Source organism: Beta vulgaris, chromosome 5 (assembly GCF_026745355.1).
Source record: "Beta vulgaris subsp. vulgaris cultivar EL10 chromosome 5, EL10.2, whole genome shotgun sequence".
Lineage (NCBI taxonomy): Eukaryota > Viridiplantae > Streptophyta > Magnoliopsida > Caryophyllales > Amaranthaceae > Beta > Beta vulgaris.
Window position 1 is genome coordinate 5,081,600 of NC_079206.1, and position 17,837 is coordinate 5,099,436.

A 17,837-nucleotide genomic window follows, 5' to 3' on the forward strand; every position below is an offset into this window, starting at 1 on the left:
TAAAAAATATAAAAAATTAATATTATGAAACTATACATTGAGAAGAATCCAACAAGATCATATATGAATATTTTTTTGGAAAAATTGTCAAGAATAAGTCAACCTTTGCGTTAATCGCTTTTAACAAGTCAACCTTCATTTATTCTAGTAGCAAGTAAAGCTTGTACATGAATTAGCTTTTAACAAGTTTTTTTAAATGGTAACCTACAATAGTAGGTTCCAACAGGTAATTAAAGATCCGTTAGGTTTATTGCAATAAATCTTTAAATTTTTTCCCATCTGTTATAAAACCCACCCAACTGCTTCTTCCTCCCTCTTTGATACTCTGCTTCCTGTTCCCTTCTTCCTCCTTTTCGTTTTTTCTTTTTCTGTTATTTGATCCCAACAGACATTACTCCTCAAATGAACAACAAAGCTATCTTTTCGATAATTATTTAAGGGTGAGCATCTAATAGGAAAAGCTATCATTTTTATAAGCCCTACTCAAATTTTCATCAAAAATGATAAACTCATTTGTTAAATTAACAAAATTATCACCTACAACTCCCCACCATTGCACATGTTCAGACCCAGGTAGCATATCAAATTCACTAACCCTAAAAGAGCAATTGTCAACTACTGTAAAAACACCTCTCAATTGATGTTGCAACATTACAAATTCAGACTTTAAACCTGCCAAAGAGGTGTCATTCAAACATTTTGAATCAGAAGAATCAGAAATACAGCAGAGATTCAAAAACTATAAAGAACATTATAAGGGATCTTAGAAACCCTAAAAAGACCAATTTATATGCCATAGGAAGGGACGATCCAAAACATATCTGGGCACCCCTCCTTACCTATTCCCCACAACTTAATCCTCAAATTTGCAGGATACCCTTTTCAATTGAACATCAAAATATCCGAAATCAGGTCAGAAATTTGCCTAATATTGTGTAGATGGAAAAATAGAGGAGAAAGAATCAAATCAAAGAGTAGCAATAATAGAAACAATGAAGATGAAAAAGGAAGGTGAAAACATAGAAATAGTGATTGCTTTGCTCAACAAATATGTCGAGAAAAAAAAAGATGAAATTCGTGAAGGGTTTACCTTACTGGCGGAAACCCATAAAGTCAGAAACTTTATCGTGTCAATGAAATCGGGACTAAGCACAGTGCAGAAGAAATTGGGAGGAGAGAGACAGGGGACGAAGAACAGGAGAGAGAGAGAGAGAGTATGTTATACGAATAGTTAGGGGAAACGAAATGTGGAGGAATTTTTTTTTGCCAGAGTCAATAAGTCAAAGGGAATGGTAAGTGTAAAATGAAAGTTTACAGGTTGTTCAGGTCATAAGTAAAAAAACTCGTTAAAATCTAATTCATGTACAAGCTTTACTTGCTACTGGAATAAATGAAGGTTGACTTGTTAAAAGCGGTCAACGCAAAGGTTGACTTATTCTTGACAATTTTTCCTATTTTTTTTATATATACAAATGAGAATATTCGATCAAAGATTCTAAAGTTTGACCCACCAAAAATAAAGTTGGCATTATACTATGGGACGGAGAGAGTATTATTTTCGCCGTGTGTATTTACTTGCTATTCTCTCCGTTTCTTTTTAATCTATACACTTTTTTTTAGTTTGTTTTTTTCTTAATCTTTATTTTATTTTTTTATTAACATATCATATCTACTTTCTCCTCTTATTCCATCCATGTCATTCACTTTTTAATATGTTAATCCATTGTTTTGTTTCTCTCACACTTTTCAGTTTCTCTCTCCACTTTTCGATTTCTCTTTTATACTTTCGTATTTCCTCCTTGGTTCTCCCCCAAAGTGAAGGGAGTAGATTAAAATAAATGGAGGGAGTACATTTTAAGGTTTGAGAAAGTAAATTATTTATGTTAAAAATAAGAGAAAGTAGTAAATTATTAATTTCGACGGATTATTTTATTTTATGGACGGGTTGGGTTTTCGAGACCTACATTGCTTTAATCAAGCCCTCCTTGCAAAACAAGCTTGGCGACTATGTCAAGGGGATTCATCTCTTCTATATCAACTGCTTCAAGCTCGGTATTCAAGGATAGTGTTTTTCTAGATGCGAGAAGAGGGTATAACCCCAGCTTCATGTGGCGGAGTGTATGGGGCTCTAAATCGTTGCTTTTAGAAGGGCTGGAATGGTGTGTGGGCTCGGGAATGTGCATATGTGTGTGGGATGATGCGTGGATTATGGGGGATGGGACTCATTGTGTCCCCACGCCAAGTGAGACTAGTAATATGGAGATGCGGGTATGTGAATTAATTGATTTTGAGAGGGGTGGATGGGATGTAGAGCAAGTACAACAAACCTTTATTGAAGAAGAGTGGCAGCAGGTACTTGGTATCCCTTTGTCTCGATCTTGGCCGGCGGACAACTTATATTGGTGGCCCTCCCGCAATGGTATATTTACCGTACGTTCGTGCTACTGGCTAGGACGGATGGGTCATCTTCGAACATGGCGGCTGCAATATGGGGCACGTGAGACTGAGTTGTGGCGTGAGGTGTTGAGGGGACTCCGAAGTTGGATCATTTTCTTTGGCGAGCATGTAAAGGGAGTTTGGCGGTAAAGGAAAGGCTTCATGCTCGACATATTAGTGATACGGCCACTTGTTCGATATGTAGCTATCCGAATGAATCAATCTCACATGCTCTTTTTGAGTGCTCCTTTGCTCAGGCTATATGGCAGGTTAGCCCCTTTACTCAATTGCTCCTCGAGGCTCCTTCTTCCTCTTTCGTCGACAAGTTCGAGTGGCTTGTGAAGAGGTGTACTTGGGATGATTTTCGCCCTACATGTGCACTTATGTGAGCTGGATGGTATTGTAGAAATAAGTTTATGTTCGAAAATTTATCTTGTGATGGCCCAAATATTACGTGCTACTTCTCGAACATGGTGGAGGATTATTGCTTGTATGCTAAAAGTGTATTCGGTAGCCCTGCTAGTGGATGTGGCTCGCCTTCCTCGTGGTTCCCTCCTTCGATGGGTCAATTGAAAGTGAACTTTGATGCGCGTGTGAGCACGAATGGCGAAGTAGGTCTTGGTGTGGTGGTTCGTGAGTTTGCAGGGAGGATAATAATGTTGTGTGTGAAGCGAGTGGAGGTAATGTGGGATGCTTCTATGGCTAAGGTAATGGCAGCTTATGCTATTGAGTTGGTGCAGCGTTTCGGGCATGATGGGATTATTGTGGAAGGAGAGTCTTTGCTGGTGGTTAATGCGTTGAAAAGGAAACAAGAGGGGTGTTCCCCCCTTTTTTCGAGTTTTTGGTGATATTCTTAGTTTGTGTATGAACTTTACTATTTTCTCTTTTTCCCATGTTAGTCGAGCGGGCAATACTGCTCGTTGGGATTGTGCTCGTAATTCTGAACTTGTTTGGCTTGACTCTTTTCCCCAGAGCATTGTATCTTTGGCGGAACTTGATTTAATATAATTTTACGAGCTTTTCCCCTCAAAAAAAGTAAAAGAAAGATAGCTATGTGTAGTTTTGTTATATTTATCTCGATATTTAGATTTTTAATATCAAATTTTAACAAACAGAATAAGAGATATTTAAGATTAAAAATTGTCTTGAAAATTGTGCAAAATAAAATGTAACAGGTAAATACTGATAAAGGGAGTATATAATACAATTCTCTTTTGTTATGTGGAAGTTTTATAAGTCTTCCATTCTGTCTTAAATAAAACGTACGTCTTGACACGGGGATTTAGGAGAGGAGATAGATAGAGGGAAAGGGAAAGAAAAAGAGCGACTCATATGATGAGGACATAGATTGGAAAAAGTAATTACCAAATAAATTAACATTTCATTTGTTCTGAAACGGGCTAACATGATAAGGGTTTTACTTCCTCCGTAATATAAAAAACGCAACATCTATACTAATATATTAAAAGGCGTGCGTAAACGAGGAACGGTGCCACGTGGCGCTCTCCCTAGGGAGTTTTAGTTCATGTAATCCATGTACAATAAAAAATTAGAAATTGCATAGTATGGTTTTGATCCATGACCCATGGTTCATGTAAAGTTTTAACCACTAGACCAAGTTGTATTTAATGTTATCATATCAAAGTACAATATTAATAAATGGAAAATTTTCTTACTCGGGGCATAGCCCGGGACTAATAACTAGTTTAGGTATTATTTGTGAGGTATAAAATATTCAATTGTTGCATTTTTTTTGTTAGGGAGGACGTATTTATTTTAGAACTAGGAAAGTATTAATTGTAGTTTTTTTATTTCTTTGATAATGTTTTCTCTCTATCATATTTTATTATATGGGTATCACTTTCTATCTATCTTTATTTGTTATACAAATAGTGCAATTATAAAAATAGTTGAGGAATATATGTGATTTATTGAAATATAAACTTTCGATGATTTTGACCAAGAATACGAGAGTGAGGGATAGCCTGATGGTTATAGTTTGCATCTATTTCTAAGAGGTCTTGGGATTGATTATCACCCTTGACAAATTGAAATCTCCTTTATTCCCCCAACTTGTCATATTTTTCCTTACCTTATAAAAAAAATAATTGATCGAAAATATTGTTAATTTTATTGTGAAAAGACGTCTTATAATTTATTTATTTTTAAAAAAAATATGAGAAGCCACTTTGTATGACAATTTTCTTTAATCAAAACTGCACACCTTGTTATGAAACTCGGTAAAAAAAAAAGTAAAACTTTAAATCATTCACCTTTTGTTTCCCTCCCTCTTTGTGAGTCAAAATCTGTCCAGCAAAGTTCTGCTTTCTCCTTTCCATGATCTTTGCTACATTTACATTTTCACACCCATCAACCATGCAATACTTTGACCATTACTTTTTTTTAATTATATATTAGTAAAAATTATGACTATTGATATTTGAAAACTTATATATTGTGATAAATATAACATGATTCCACGTGAAAATGATTTTCCTATACAATTCACATGTAAATTCTTTGTTAAGGTCTTAAGTTGGCAAAAGAAATTTAAAAGGTTGTATTTCACAAAAAATGACATATAAAAGGTTTGTTATGATAAAATTTTCTATTATGAAAGTATGAATTAAGACGAATCAAGTAAGATTACACTTTATATAATTTTTCTCATATATTTGTGAGAAAATATGAAATAATGTTGGTTAATGAATAGTGGTTGTTGTGCAAAAGTTGCTTGTATTTGGAAACAAATGAATTATTTTGATAAAAATTAATATTTATCATACTTCCTCCATTCTTTTTTAAGTGTTACCATGAGGTTAGACACAAGTACAAGTTGGAGGAGAAGAGTGAAACTTAGAGAATAAAAACAGAGAGACCTATGTGATCAAGAATGAAATAGATAACATTTAATGTCAAATAAAGTAATCTAATTACTTATTTTGAAATGGAGCAAAATATTTTTTTCTCACACAATATATTCTAAAGGGTTCTTTAATTAACTACAAAACTTTATAAGAAATAACCCTTTTTTTAGCCAAATTTTAGAATACTTGAAGTCAAAATTTATGCTTTAGAAATACTCTTTCTGATCCGTTTCTTTTTAATCTATACACTTTCTTTTTTAGTCCGTTTCTTTTTAATCTACACATTGTTGCTTTATCTATTTTTGATAACATATCACATCTACTTTCTCATCTTTTTCCACCCATATCATTCACTTTTTAATATTTTAACTCTTTTTTTGTTTTCTCTCACTTTTCAGTTTTTCTTTCATATTTTCGTACTTTCTTCTTGGTTTTCTCCCAAAGTAAAATGAGTAAATTAAAAAGAACGAAGGGAGTACAAAAATAGCGCTTGGGAGTATAATGACAAATTATTTAAAAAAGAAGGGAAGATAGCACCTCGACATATCGGTTATGGGGAATGAACTGGGGAATGGATATGGATCTCGATCCCATCTGGTCCTAAAACACTATTTCCCATTAATGAATATGTATTATTGGAGGTTGTAATCTCGCATTTAGACACCCTTCTTCCAAGATGAATTAAAAATGACATTGACAATTGACATCCAATGCAAGCAGAAGGGGTGCATTATAAGTTATGGATCAAATAATTAAATACTCTCTTTATTTATATATTTAACAAGCTATTCTTATTGCATGTTACTCCTAATCCTAATCATGATTAAATTTTAAAGTAGTGTATTGTTGACAGTAAAAATAATGAAATATATTTAACCAATTATTCTTATTGTTTATTACTTTTAATACTAAATAGCGCAAATAATGGTGCAAATAAGTAGGATAAAAGGTTTTTTTTTCGTATTTAACATATTAGTACTCTATTATTTGCCCTTTTTTAATACCATTGCAACACTTCAATATTTATTTAATTTTCTTAACAGGAGATTAAAAAATTATTAAATTGGCGCTAATTGAAGAATAGATTAACAAGATACATAGCAAACTATTTAAGTATTCCTATAATTCCCCTCAAAAGAAAAAAGTATTCCTATAATTGTATGGAAATCTCTTACTCTCCCCTTTTCATAAAAATAGTTCCATTTTCATTTTAAGTGTTTAAAGAAATATGCAGCCTATGACAGCCGCACACCTCAACCAATTACATCACATTCCAATTATATACAAACGGATCCACCTGAGATCATGTGTAATGCTGATTCACCATAGCCAGATGAGGATTGTTAAACATCACCTTGAAATTACTTAAAATCGCCCAAAATTTATTTTTATAGACAATTTTACCCTTTTCTCTTTTCCACCACCCACCATCCCACCAATACCCTTTCACCCTCTCTTCTTTTCCACACCACCCACCACCCCCACCACCCCCACCACCCCCACCACCACCACTGCCCTATCACCCTCTCCTTTTTCCACAACACCCACCACCGTACCCCCACCACCACCACCTACTTTCCCACTGCCACCTGTCACCTCCACCGCCACCTGCCACCTCCACCGCCATCACCTACCTCCCGCGACATCATTCTCCACCGCCATCACCTCACGCGACGTCCACCACCTCCACCCCCACCACGCAAAAGCTGAAGAAAACTGATTTTTTTTTAAAAAAAACGCGAACGTCGGGCTAGGACGTTCGCCCCATGGTTCGAACGTCCGACCAAGACGTTCTGGCCATGGGGTGATCGTCCAGCCAGGACGTTCGCGTTTTTAAAAAAAAAATCAATTTTCTTTAGCTTTTGCGTGGAGGTGGTGTTTACGTGAAGGGTGACGCGCGACGTAGGAAGTGGTGGTGGTTGTGTGCGACGAAGGAAGTGGAGGTGAGGGTGGTGGAGTGAGGTGGGTGGTGGTACACATGGTGTTGAAGAAGGGGAGAGAAGGGTGATTTCAATGGAGGTGAGGGTGGTGGAGTGAGGTAGGTGGGTGGGTGGTAGTGGCAGCCAGCAGGAGGTGAGTGGTGGTGGTGGTGGCAGCCAGCAGGAGGTGAGTGGTGGTGGTGGTGATTTAAGAATAAAAAAGAAAAAGGTTATAATTGGAATTTCAATTTTTTTTGGGCGATTCTAAGTAATAGTAGGGTGATGTATAGAAGTTCAGTAGCCAACTGTAATACTTTTGTCTACTAGTGTAAAGCTTAGTGTAAACTGTTAATTGTTATTCTCTAGGTCTTATGTAGATTGATATAAATAGCTGTAAATATCAGGGTTGTAAGGAGGGTTATGAGATTTTAGAATCATAAAAGGGAGGCGCAACCTTTGTTTAATATAAAAGAGAAAACTTGGGAGTTTCAACTCAAAACAAAAACTTTCTTTGCATTTAATCAGAAAGCTTAATACTTTATTTAGTGTTCCATAAATTTTTTTGCATTTCTATTTTATTTCATTTTTGGCAAATAAATTTATTATTCTATTATGTATTGCCCCACTAAGGACCAACTACTTTTTACACTATCTCACAACTACATTCTCCTTGCTATTAAAAAACAATAAGGTAACCACTTATACAAGCTATGTCCTATGTAACAAATGTAGTAATTAATGACCTAGTTACATAATCTCTCATGTTTTTCTTGGTACAATAAAGATAGGTGAAACTCTATCGAATGGAGGTAATAGATAATTGTTTCAAGGATATTGCTAACGGATATTATAAAGCGTTGGATAAACACTAAATATATTTTCTGAAATAATATAAATCTTGTAAACATTTCAAAATCACGCGTCAATCGTGTATATTAATATTTAGATTCATTTAATAGGTCCTTTTTAGTTATCTTATCCAACGTCGTAAGAACGCATGTTAACTTTTGCCTTATTTTAATAATAAATATCACAAATCCGAGTCAAAGTTTTAGAATAAAAAAATATGAGTCACAAATCAATAATTGTAAGATTTGTAACTTGTAAAGATCCAACTTGGCTCATTTGGCCCACGTGATTTGTCATGACAACAAATTTTTGGTCGTGTGACTGTGAGGAACTTGAGATTCAGATCCAAAGGTATAATTTATTAACTAAATTTCTGATTGGTAGCTAGTAAGTGTTCATAAATCAAAAGTTACGTAAACACTTTTTGTTTCTTTCCCTATTTTCTTCCTAATCACAATTTTTCTAAGGAATCCTTATCATAATGAAATGAAAGAATTAACATAGCATAATACTACATACTTCCATTGTTGTATACAACAAGAAGGTATAGCCTATAACGAATATATATTAAAGAGTGTGTAACATATTACACTATAATTTATTGTGTAAAATGCGTAACGACATATACTTTAAATAAAATGACATGGACAACAAAAATAATGACATGAATTTCATGTCATTTTGTCATTTATCTCATGTCAATTGAGTTTTTCTTTTTTTTTTTTTACAAAAAAAGTGTTAGTTTGTAAGTTGTTACACCATAAATTATGGGGTTGTTAATTATCGCCCCAAAATTACTTAAAATCGCCCAAATCCATTTTTTCGAACTATTTTACCCTTTTCTCTTTTCCACACCACCCACCACCCCCACCACCACTCCTACCTCCCCACTGCCACCTGCGACCCTCCACCGCCGTCACCTACGTCCCCCAGCCACCACCATCACCCACCTACAATTGTCGTGAAATTTTTTTAGGCTTGGGCGAACGTCCGCGGTGGACGTTCGCCCCATGGCCGGAATGTCTGGCCTGGACGTTCCGGCTATGGGGTGATCGTCCGTGGTGGACGTTCCACCCATGGCCGGAACGTCCAGGCCAGACGTTTGGGCCATGGGGCGAACGTCCTAAAAAAATTTCACGCAATTCAACTGAGGGTCGAGGGAGAGCGTCCACTAGTGGTCTTGATCTCAGGTCGTCGGGGGGTGGTGGACCAGCGAGGCCACCGGAAGTCCGAGTACAACGCCACAGCAGAAGGTGGCCGGCGAGTGAGAAGGAGAGAGAGAAATCAGGGGTTAAGGGCTTGAGAAGGAGAGAGAGAACTCAAGGGTTAAGGGTTGTCGTGGCAGGATCAGAGGTTGGTGGTGGTGGTGGCAGCCTGGTAGGTGGTGGGTGGTGGTGATTTAAGAAAAAAAAGAGAAGGTTATAGAGGTCATTTCAACTATTTTTTGGGCGATTTTAAATAATTGTGGGGGCGATGTATAGAAGTTGAGCCAATAATTTGTGTCTAATAAACTATATTCCCTCCATTTCTGTTTGTACACTTTGACTTCCGTCCTCTCACAAAAAGATTCTAAATAAGAACAACAAATAGGAATGAATGGAGCTAGTAGATCTCTATTATATATGGGAAGTCTGAGGATTTTGATGTTCATCCTTTTTGACCAATATACCCCTAATTATAAAGGAAAATGCAACACATACCACTCTATTAATTAAAAATATAAATAATAAAAACGAAAATCAATTTAACAAACTGAGGAAATCAATCTAACAAATTGCAAAATAGTTAATTACTCACCCTCGGCTTCGCAAGCATCGCTTGCATATAATGCTAGTATATATAAAGTGTGGATGAAGGTTGTTATAGTGGTTGTGACTTATGAAGTCCTTCTTCCAATTCTTATGAGATAACAGAGATTTAATTCTCACCGGCCTCTCGCAAGAAATATACTCGATTTCCTCCTCCTTCTTCTTTAAAGTAAATTCTCATCACCTTTATTATATACATATATAAAGTACAAAAAATATTAAAAGAAACGGTCTAATTTTAATATAAAAGTATACTTAGTCACTAAATGGATTAAACTAGTCATTGAAAGAAATTAACCTAGTCACTATTAGTCTATTTCTCTTTCTAATATTGGACTTACCATTGCCTATTTTAATTTAAAAGTAGGTGGTCTCTTACAAGACAAACTCATGAATCGATATATGACACCTCTTTTAAACGGCAAGTATATCTATATATTTAAGGAAACTAGAATATTGTACTAATGGAGAATATTTGATACTACTAATTACATATAATTGTTCCATAATTTTATATGTAAACATAAGAAAGAACAATTTACAATAATGTAGAAAGTAATTGAAATTTCTAGCTAATACTGATAACCATATATAATCGTTTCACAATACGCATATTTGTTTAAGATCATTACATAAGGTCTCCTTAATAATTGAACCTCAAAATATATATCATACACCCGAGTTACCAGGTGTATCTCGAGCATGGTACACCAGATACTATTTTTTCTTATCCTCATTCATTTGAATCATCTAAATAAACAAAATGTACCAAAAAATTAGAGTTTCAAATAAGCAAAATTTATGAAAATTCTGAACCTCCCCGGTTCGTTTGGAGCAACGTTGCATTAACCATCTTTAGTTGGTAGTCCCATTCCCATATATACTTATGCGGCCCGTTTGGTAGTCGTTAATAAAATGCGGTAATGGGAATGAATTTTAAGTGTAATTTTATTAGGGAAGCACCCTTAAAATCTTTATGGGGAGGTATTTTTTCTCCATGGGCAAGCTATCTCACCCCTAAACTTGTGTTTTTGTCTCCAAGGGGAAGTAATTTTCATTACCACTCATTACTATCTACAAGGTGGTATTGGATGGGAATGAAAATTCAAGAAGGAAAGTGGACATTTTAGGATAAATTAGCATTACCATGGGAATGGACAATGATATTTTTCACAAAATTACACACAAATTCATTCCCATTACCACCATATATGACCAATTACCAAACGGGCCGATGGAGAAATTATCAATAGAAGTATAAAGCAATCCATTTTCCAAAAATACTTACATAGCCATAAAGCTTGAACTATGTGTGTACAAGGCAAATTTTAGCCCTCAAATCCAAGTAGTATACATGACACTTACAAATTTTCAACACCAGATTACAAAGGGAAAATAATATACAGCAAACTGTTAATCATCATTTAACTTAAGCACATCCTACAAGCTTTTTTCCTTAATTACACTAATCAAGTAGAAAGACAAGCAAAGGTATGTAATCAATAACAATTAACAACAGTTAATAGCTAACTATAAAATAAATCATGAAATTTGTTTGATCATATAGTAAGGTTCTCTTGAATGCCAGAGAAAGTTCCCATGACTTTCCCACCTAAATCAGGGAATGTCTCATATCCAGGAAGAGGGCTAACTAATCCTGATGCATCAACTTGCAAAGGATACTTAAGAAGGTGTCCTTTCATTTCAGTCACTTCATCAGCAGCAAATTGAATCCAGTTCTGCTCACCCAAAGATCGTACCCGTCTCACACACTCGACACTCTCCGGATGTGTAAAGCATTCCTCAAGCTTTGCTAGGTGCTCTGCCCACAACGACATCCGATATCCATATACCTGCATCATGGATTCATCTGTTGATCATATTGCTAAATTATATAGAAGTATACTATGTCACAATGTATATTTCTTGAGAGGTTTTACTAGTTAAGTGGCTTGTCTACATCATATACATGCCTCTAGGATGATAAATTGTACAAGTAGCCAATGAGGTGCTCTATTATAGGTAGAAGTGATCCATATGCATACCTGCCCATGTGGATTAGAATGTTTTGTAGCCCAAGTATAATGAGGCTGATATGCGCCCATTGCAATTTCAGTGTCTCGAGTGCCTTCCATGGATCGCTGGTTGATGTTTGCTGAACCTAAGATCACATACTCATCATCTACTATCATGCCTTTCGAGTGAACATAGATCATGAATCTCCGATTTTTGGTTGAAAGCGCCTTTTATGAAGCAAAAGATCATATTAGTGTGTAACATGCTAACAATAATAGACAGCTCTAAGGAAATACACAAGTAAAGTGGAGGCAGAGAAAATGAGATAAATATATACCTGTGGAGTATTCCCATTTAAAGCAGTATCAGAATTTCCTGCACTTATTTCATCGGAAACTTCACGCTTTCCTAGGCAGAAGAAATTCAAGAAGTCTTGAGGCTCATATGTTGTGTCCATTCCTGTTTCTACCAAAGCCTTGTAGATTGTTTCATACATCATCTGCATTGTCTTGTACTGCAAAATCATGGATAATGTGTGTAAGGCTATGTTTGGTTGAATGGAAAGCATTTGTGATGGTAAATGAATTTCCATGGATTTACGTATCCTAATGGTAAACATGCTTTAGAATTAGTATTCCTTTGTTTGGTTCTTTACGAAAAGTTGAAGAGAAAAGAAAGATCAAAACGGAGGGAAGAAGATGATGGGAGAAGAGAAATAGTATATATGTTTGGAATAGGGTGGGAAATTTGGCATTTCTTTATAAAGGAAAATGTCCCTCATCCTTGGAACGAAGGAAAATGGTTAAACACTTCTCCTAAAATATTTTCTATCAACCAAATACTCTATATGAGTGGTTGGTAACATCAGTGCTGTGTTTTAATCTCACTCCATATCAAAAGAAAAGAGGATTAAGGGAAAATCTGATGATGTTTGGAAAATCGGAGTCAGATATGGTACGAAGAAGGACAAGCAATTGCTAGCAAGTTCATTATCAATGATGTATCTTACTAAAGGAGCCAAAGACTAGAGAATATGAAATCCACCTGCCAAAATAGAATCCGTTGCGTTGGGAGACCTTTAGGATCACCCTCTGGCCACATAGGAACAACAATATATGCTGCAAATCTTTCATGTGCTCTGATTTTACTGGCAATCTTAAGAGCAATTTCAACAGGTATCAAATTGTTTGCACCTGAACAGAATCAAAAGAATTACATGAAAATCTGTGGCATGCGCGTCATCACTCAGAGCACACAATACACATACCACACATATATGCAGAAGTAAACTAGATTTGTACAAGAAGCTGTTATAAAAAATTCCAGAACATCAAATTGTACAATGTTGAATAGCTCACCCAAGTCCCTGTAAGAATCCCAATTATATGAGGAGCCAAGAAAGTATTGATTCTCAATGTAAATGTAATGTTGCACAGATCGGATGGCATGTACATATGCTGCTTGTATACTCATATCTATGAGTACATTCTTTCCACACAAAAGATTCTGGCTCAACATAAATAACCAAAATATCATTAATAGTCAATACTAAGCTGTGATGTAATACACAGAAGTTAGACGAAAACCAAAATTGCTCACCCATTTCGTTCCATCTCTTGGATCCTTCGGAAATCCTTTAACAGAATTGGAGTCTATTGAGCGAAAGATCTGGAATATCATTAGTTAATTAGTTAGTTAATCATTACAGCTTGTGATAATACTTTAACATGTAAGAGAAACTCCAAACAGTCAAGTTACCTGCACATGCCATGACTCCCTATCATTATTACTGTGATTAATAGCTTCTTCTCGTCCAATAATATCTGGAACCTTATCAACCTTAAGCAGATGATCATCATAAGATCTTTTCATTTTTTGAAGCCCACTGGGTTTCGAAGCCCTTAACCAACGCTCCTCAAAGTTGGCCAGAACATCATATGCAGCTGGACCATCAATTTGAGAATGGAGATCATGCCATGGTTCTCTAGGGCATCCATCAGTTGGACCCTGTTGATTAGAGCCCCAAAATCATCAATATTGTCATAATGTATTCAAGAAAGTTCAAAGAATCCACAGTAAAAAAATACACAGATATTTTACATCATCCACTAACTATTTGTTAGAGGCATTCCAACAAATATATTGTTGAATGATATTGCATCAACATGTCTGAATAACTATAATTTAGAGGCATCTCCTAATATCCAGAGAAACAAGTATACTATACAGTGAAAGAGGTGTTGAACATAATGATGATTACAGTGAAGTTTGGCTGATGAAAGTCATCCTTGTGTACTGTCTGCAATGTTCTGAAAAGAGTATGCCCTGGGGTATCATATCGCCCTGAGCACAGGTCAAGTCCACCAACGAAAGCAATGATCTTTCTCCTGTTATGACCTGCATCAGCATCTACAATTACAGTTTTCTGGTGATGGGTATAGATTGCTCCAGCTTCCTGGCCATAGTAAAATCAAATAGACAAATCAGAGCAAGAAGTCTGCTGATGCTAAATGTATGTAATGTACATACATAATAGAACAGTTGAGGTATAACACTACCAATGATACAGAATTTCACATAGATGAAACAAAGTTATAGCACATTAAACTGATCTGGACATAACATGTATAATACCTGCTGCCTGATAAAACTATGGCCTTTTCCACCAGATCGTGGGCAAAGTATCACTTGCACTGACGAGCCCTTGAAGAATTTGGAAGTCTCTTCGTCACCTGTTGCTAAGATACCTTGCTACACATATGAGACATAAATCAATACCAAGATCCTTTTTTTTTTCCTTGGGCAGACGATTAGCCTCATACTTAACTCATTATGCAATGAACATAAAAGATATACTAGGATAGCAATTATATGCAATCTCATTGGGAAGGCAGATATTGCACTCTCAACTTTAAGAGTACAATTTGCACTTTTATATGAAACTCCACATAGCTGCTCTCATTTAACGAAAGTAACTCGTTGACAAGCAAATCTCAAAAAACAATAACAATGAGAATAGTGTATAGGTTCCACTCACAGTAGTGTAATTCAAAATGCTCCTAGAAGTAGGATCATCCCACACAAGAAGCAACACTCGTACACCCTCCTGCGCTTTAGCTTTAAGAAGAGCTCCTAATGTAATACCCGAGCCATCTTGAGCATCACGAACCAGCTTTACAAGGTGGGTTACAGACCACCCTGTGAGGTACACTAATCGACGAGCATGTGATAAAGCATTGAAGATATCACGCCAGCATTGCCCGTGCACATAATGCATATCATAGTCAAGCCTAAAATCAGGAAGTGTACCATCTTCAACATGTGCATCCTGGTAAAGAGTAATTCTATTCCCTTGCCTAAGGGGGAAATATGTCCCAGGTACCCCATGATAATTAGGACCAGGACCAACACCCAAATGGTAAAGATTCATTCTCTCCACCGGAATATATTGAATCGAAACTTTCAAAGTAGCCCCGGTTTCCCAGTTCTGACCATTGCATTTAGTAATTGGGAAGGTTCCCTCAATTCTTGCACCAGAGTATAGCTGCTGTGCTGGGATACCAACAGCTCCTATGATCTGAGCACCTACTACATCATCATCTTTAACTACAAAGTGCAGTTCTGCAGCAGTATGTGCTACAGGTACAAAAAAATGCTGCATCCATACAGGGTTGTCATTGTTTCTTAACACAAAAGTTCTTGCTATAATAGCACCAGCAACAGAAACATTCACATATGGATCACTTGTTAACCTTTTCGACATTCCTTTAATCGACAAACCGCCGAATAAATCAGTTAAGGTTTTGTGAAATAAGTCCATATTAGGGAGGTTTCTGGCCTCATTAACCCAAATGTCTAGATGCCCATGTAACAACATAACCTTTAGAGACCCATGAGAGGTCTGAAATGGTAAATACTCAATACCTTGGCCATGTTGAGACCCATCAAAGGAAGAAGAATGTACTTGGCTAAAATGAGCCATATAATTCTACACAACTTAATCAAGAATCTATTCAAAGAAGTAAAACCCAATAATATGATACAAATAACCGAATGTTTGTGACTTTCCACTTCTGTTATTGTTTTCTAACTATAAGTAATATATGATGGAAAAGAATTTGAACAATATAATCTACAAAAATAGTCTAGAAACTGCTCAACCAATCAAAATACCTGATTTTAAAGCAGTAACAATGAGATAAAATCTGGATTCTTTGTGAAAATTATAAACACCAAGTTTACCCAGGTGAGAATCCCTTGATAAAAAGATGAACTAAATCGAAATGGGTTGTTGAAGAAACAACAGAATAGATACAAAAGTTTGAATTTTGAAGTGAAAAATTGAGACTTTGAATGATTGGAAGAGAGTGGGAAGCAAGAAACAAGTTGGTGGGAACATTTATTTGAATGAGTTCTTGCATTGAAAAAAAGTCAACAAGAAAGAGAAGACTGTTCTTTGGTGATTGGTATTGAATGAAACAAGATAGTTCTTTGGCAAATTGCAGCAATATAGAGGGGGACGAGGAAACTTCTAAATAAGAAAGTTAGTAGAAAGGAAGGATTTATGATCGGATATTCACATGTTTCCACTTTTTAGAAGTCTGTTTTTACAGTTGGGTCTTGCCAATGTGCTCTCCTGCTTCTTTTTGAGTTGGAAATTAGGGCACTTTTGTGAGCTGATTTAAGTGTCAACTGTCAAGTATTGAGTTTTGAATGGGCCATGTTAAGTGTTTAATAAGGAAGATTAGAAGTTTTAGAACCGATATCTCAAATCATACAAGGTATATGAGGTTTATAAACTCATGAGAGTGAGTGGATATGGTTTATATCGACAGACAGTGACGGATTTTGGAACTTTTGGTATTGGAGGCCAATTACCTACTTTAGATTTTTAGTTGATATATATGCTACACGGATAAGGGTGCAAGTATCGGGTACAGGTACAAATTCGACTATCTCATAAGACAAATCTAAAGATGTAGAGGCACCGACCTAAAGTTGGACATCGGTACACGTATACGACTTTTCGTTTATAGATTTTCAATATATATTTAATTCTTCAATAATTATCAGGTTTATGTAAGACGAAATAGGGAAGGTAAAAGTTCAAAACTTTACAATGTAGCCCTTCAAATGAAGTTGCTTTGGAAAATTCTCAAACATACAGATAATCTTTGGGTTAGTCTAGTTAAAAAAAAGTATAGTAAATCTAGTGATATCCTCTCTCATAATGTTTCTCCAGTAACTTCTTGGCAACGGAGAAAGCTTATGTCCCTCAGGCCTTTGTTTAAAAAGGGTCTAAGATGGCAGATTGGGAATGGTAAAGACATTAGATTTTGGGAGGATAATTGGGTTTTCCTATATCCCATTAGTATGGTGGTTAGTCCTCTTCCAGGTTCAGAATGTGCTGCAGTTAGTGAATTTATTGTTGAGTTCGGGGGGTAGGATTGTTCCAAGCTTGAAACTGTAGTACCTTCACATATTGTGACCAGGATCTCTTCTATTTTTGTGTCGTCGTCTACTCAGCCAGACTCTCTTATTTGGGGGTTGACGGCTGATGGAGAATACTTCGTTAAGTCTGGTTCCCTTTTAGCCCAAGGAGCTCTTAATTCAAATTTTGAGAAGATAGAATTTGCTTAGATTTGGAAGTTTCATGTCCCTCCGAAAATTACAATGTTCCTTTGCAAAGCCTGTCATGATGGTCTTCCTACTAAGGATAGACTTGAAAAATGCAAAGTTTTTGTTCCTCAACAATGTGTTATTTGTTGTAATTCTCAGGAGACAATGACTCACCTCTGTTTTGAGTGTTCGTTTACTTTACAGGTGTTATCCTACCTTCACGATAGTACTTCTTGGCCTTCCCGCCCTGATGATATTAATTTCTCTAGTTCCTTTTCTTTCCGTTATTGGATTGAGGTTTGTCATTGTACTCATTCTGATGA

At 36.0% G+C, this 17,837-nt stretch overlaps 1 protein-coding gene across 1 annotated transcript; it reads right to left on the minus strand.

The window, feature by feature from the left end:
- Positions 1-11,205: 11,205 nt before the first annotated feature.
- On the minus strand, positions 11,206-16,594 carry LOC104892362 (phospholipase D beta 1). Its single transcript, XM_010678275.4, has 10 exons — positions 14,933-16,594; positions 14,530-14,646; positions 14,156-14,350; positions 13,654-13,902; positions 13,495-13,563; positions 13,254-13,401; positions 12,940-13,088; positions 12,233-12,409; positions 11,925-12,122; positions 11,206-11,732 (listed from the first exon to the last, which is right to left on the minus strand). Exons 1-10 carry the CDS (start codon positions 15,875-15,877, stop codon positions 11,439-11,441), a joined length of 2,541 nt encoding a protein of 846 aa, XP_010676577.2. The 5' UTR covers positions 15,878-16,594; the 3' UTR covers positions 11,206-11,438.
- Positions 16,595-17,837: the final 1,243 nt, after the last annotated feature.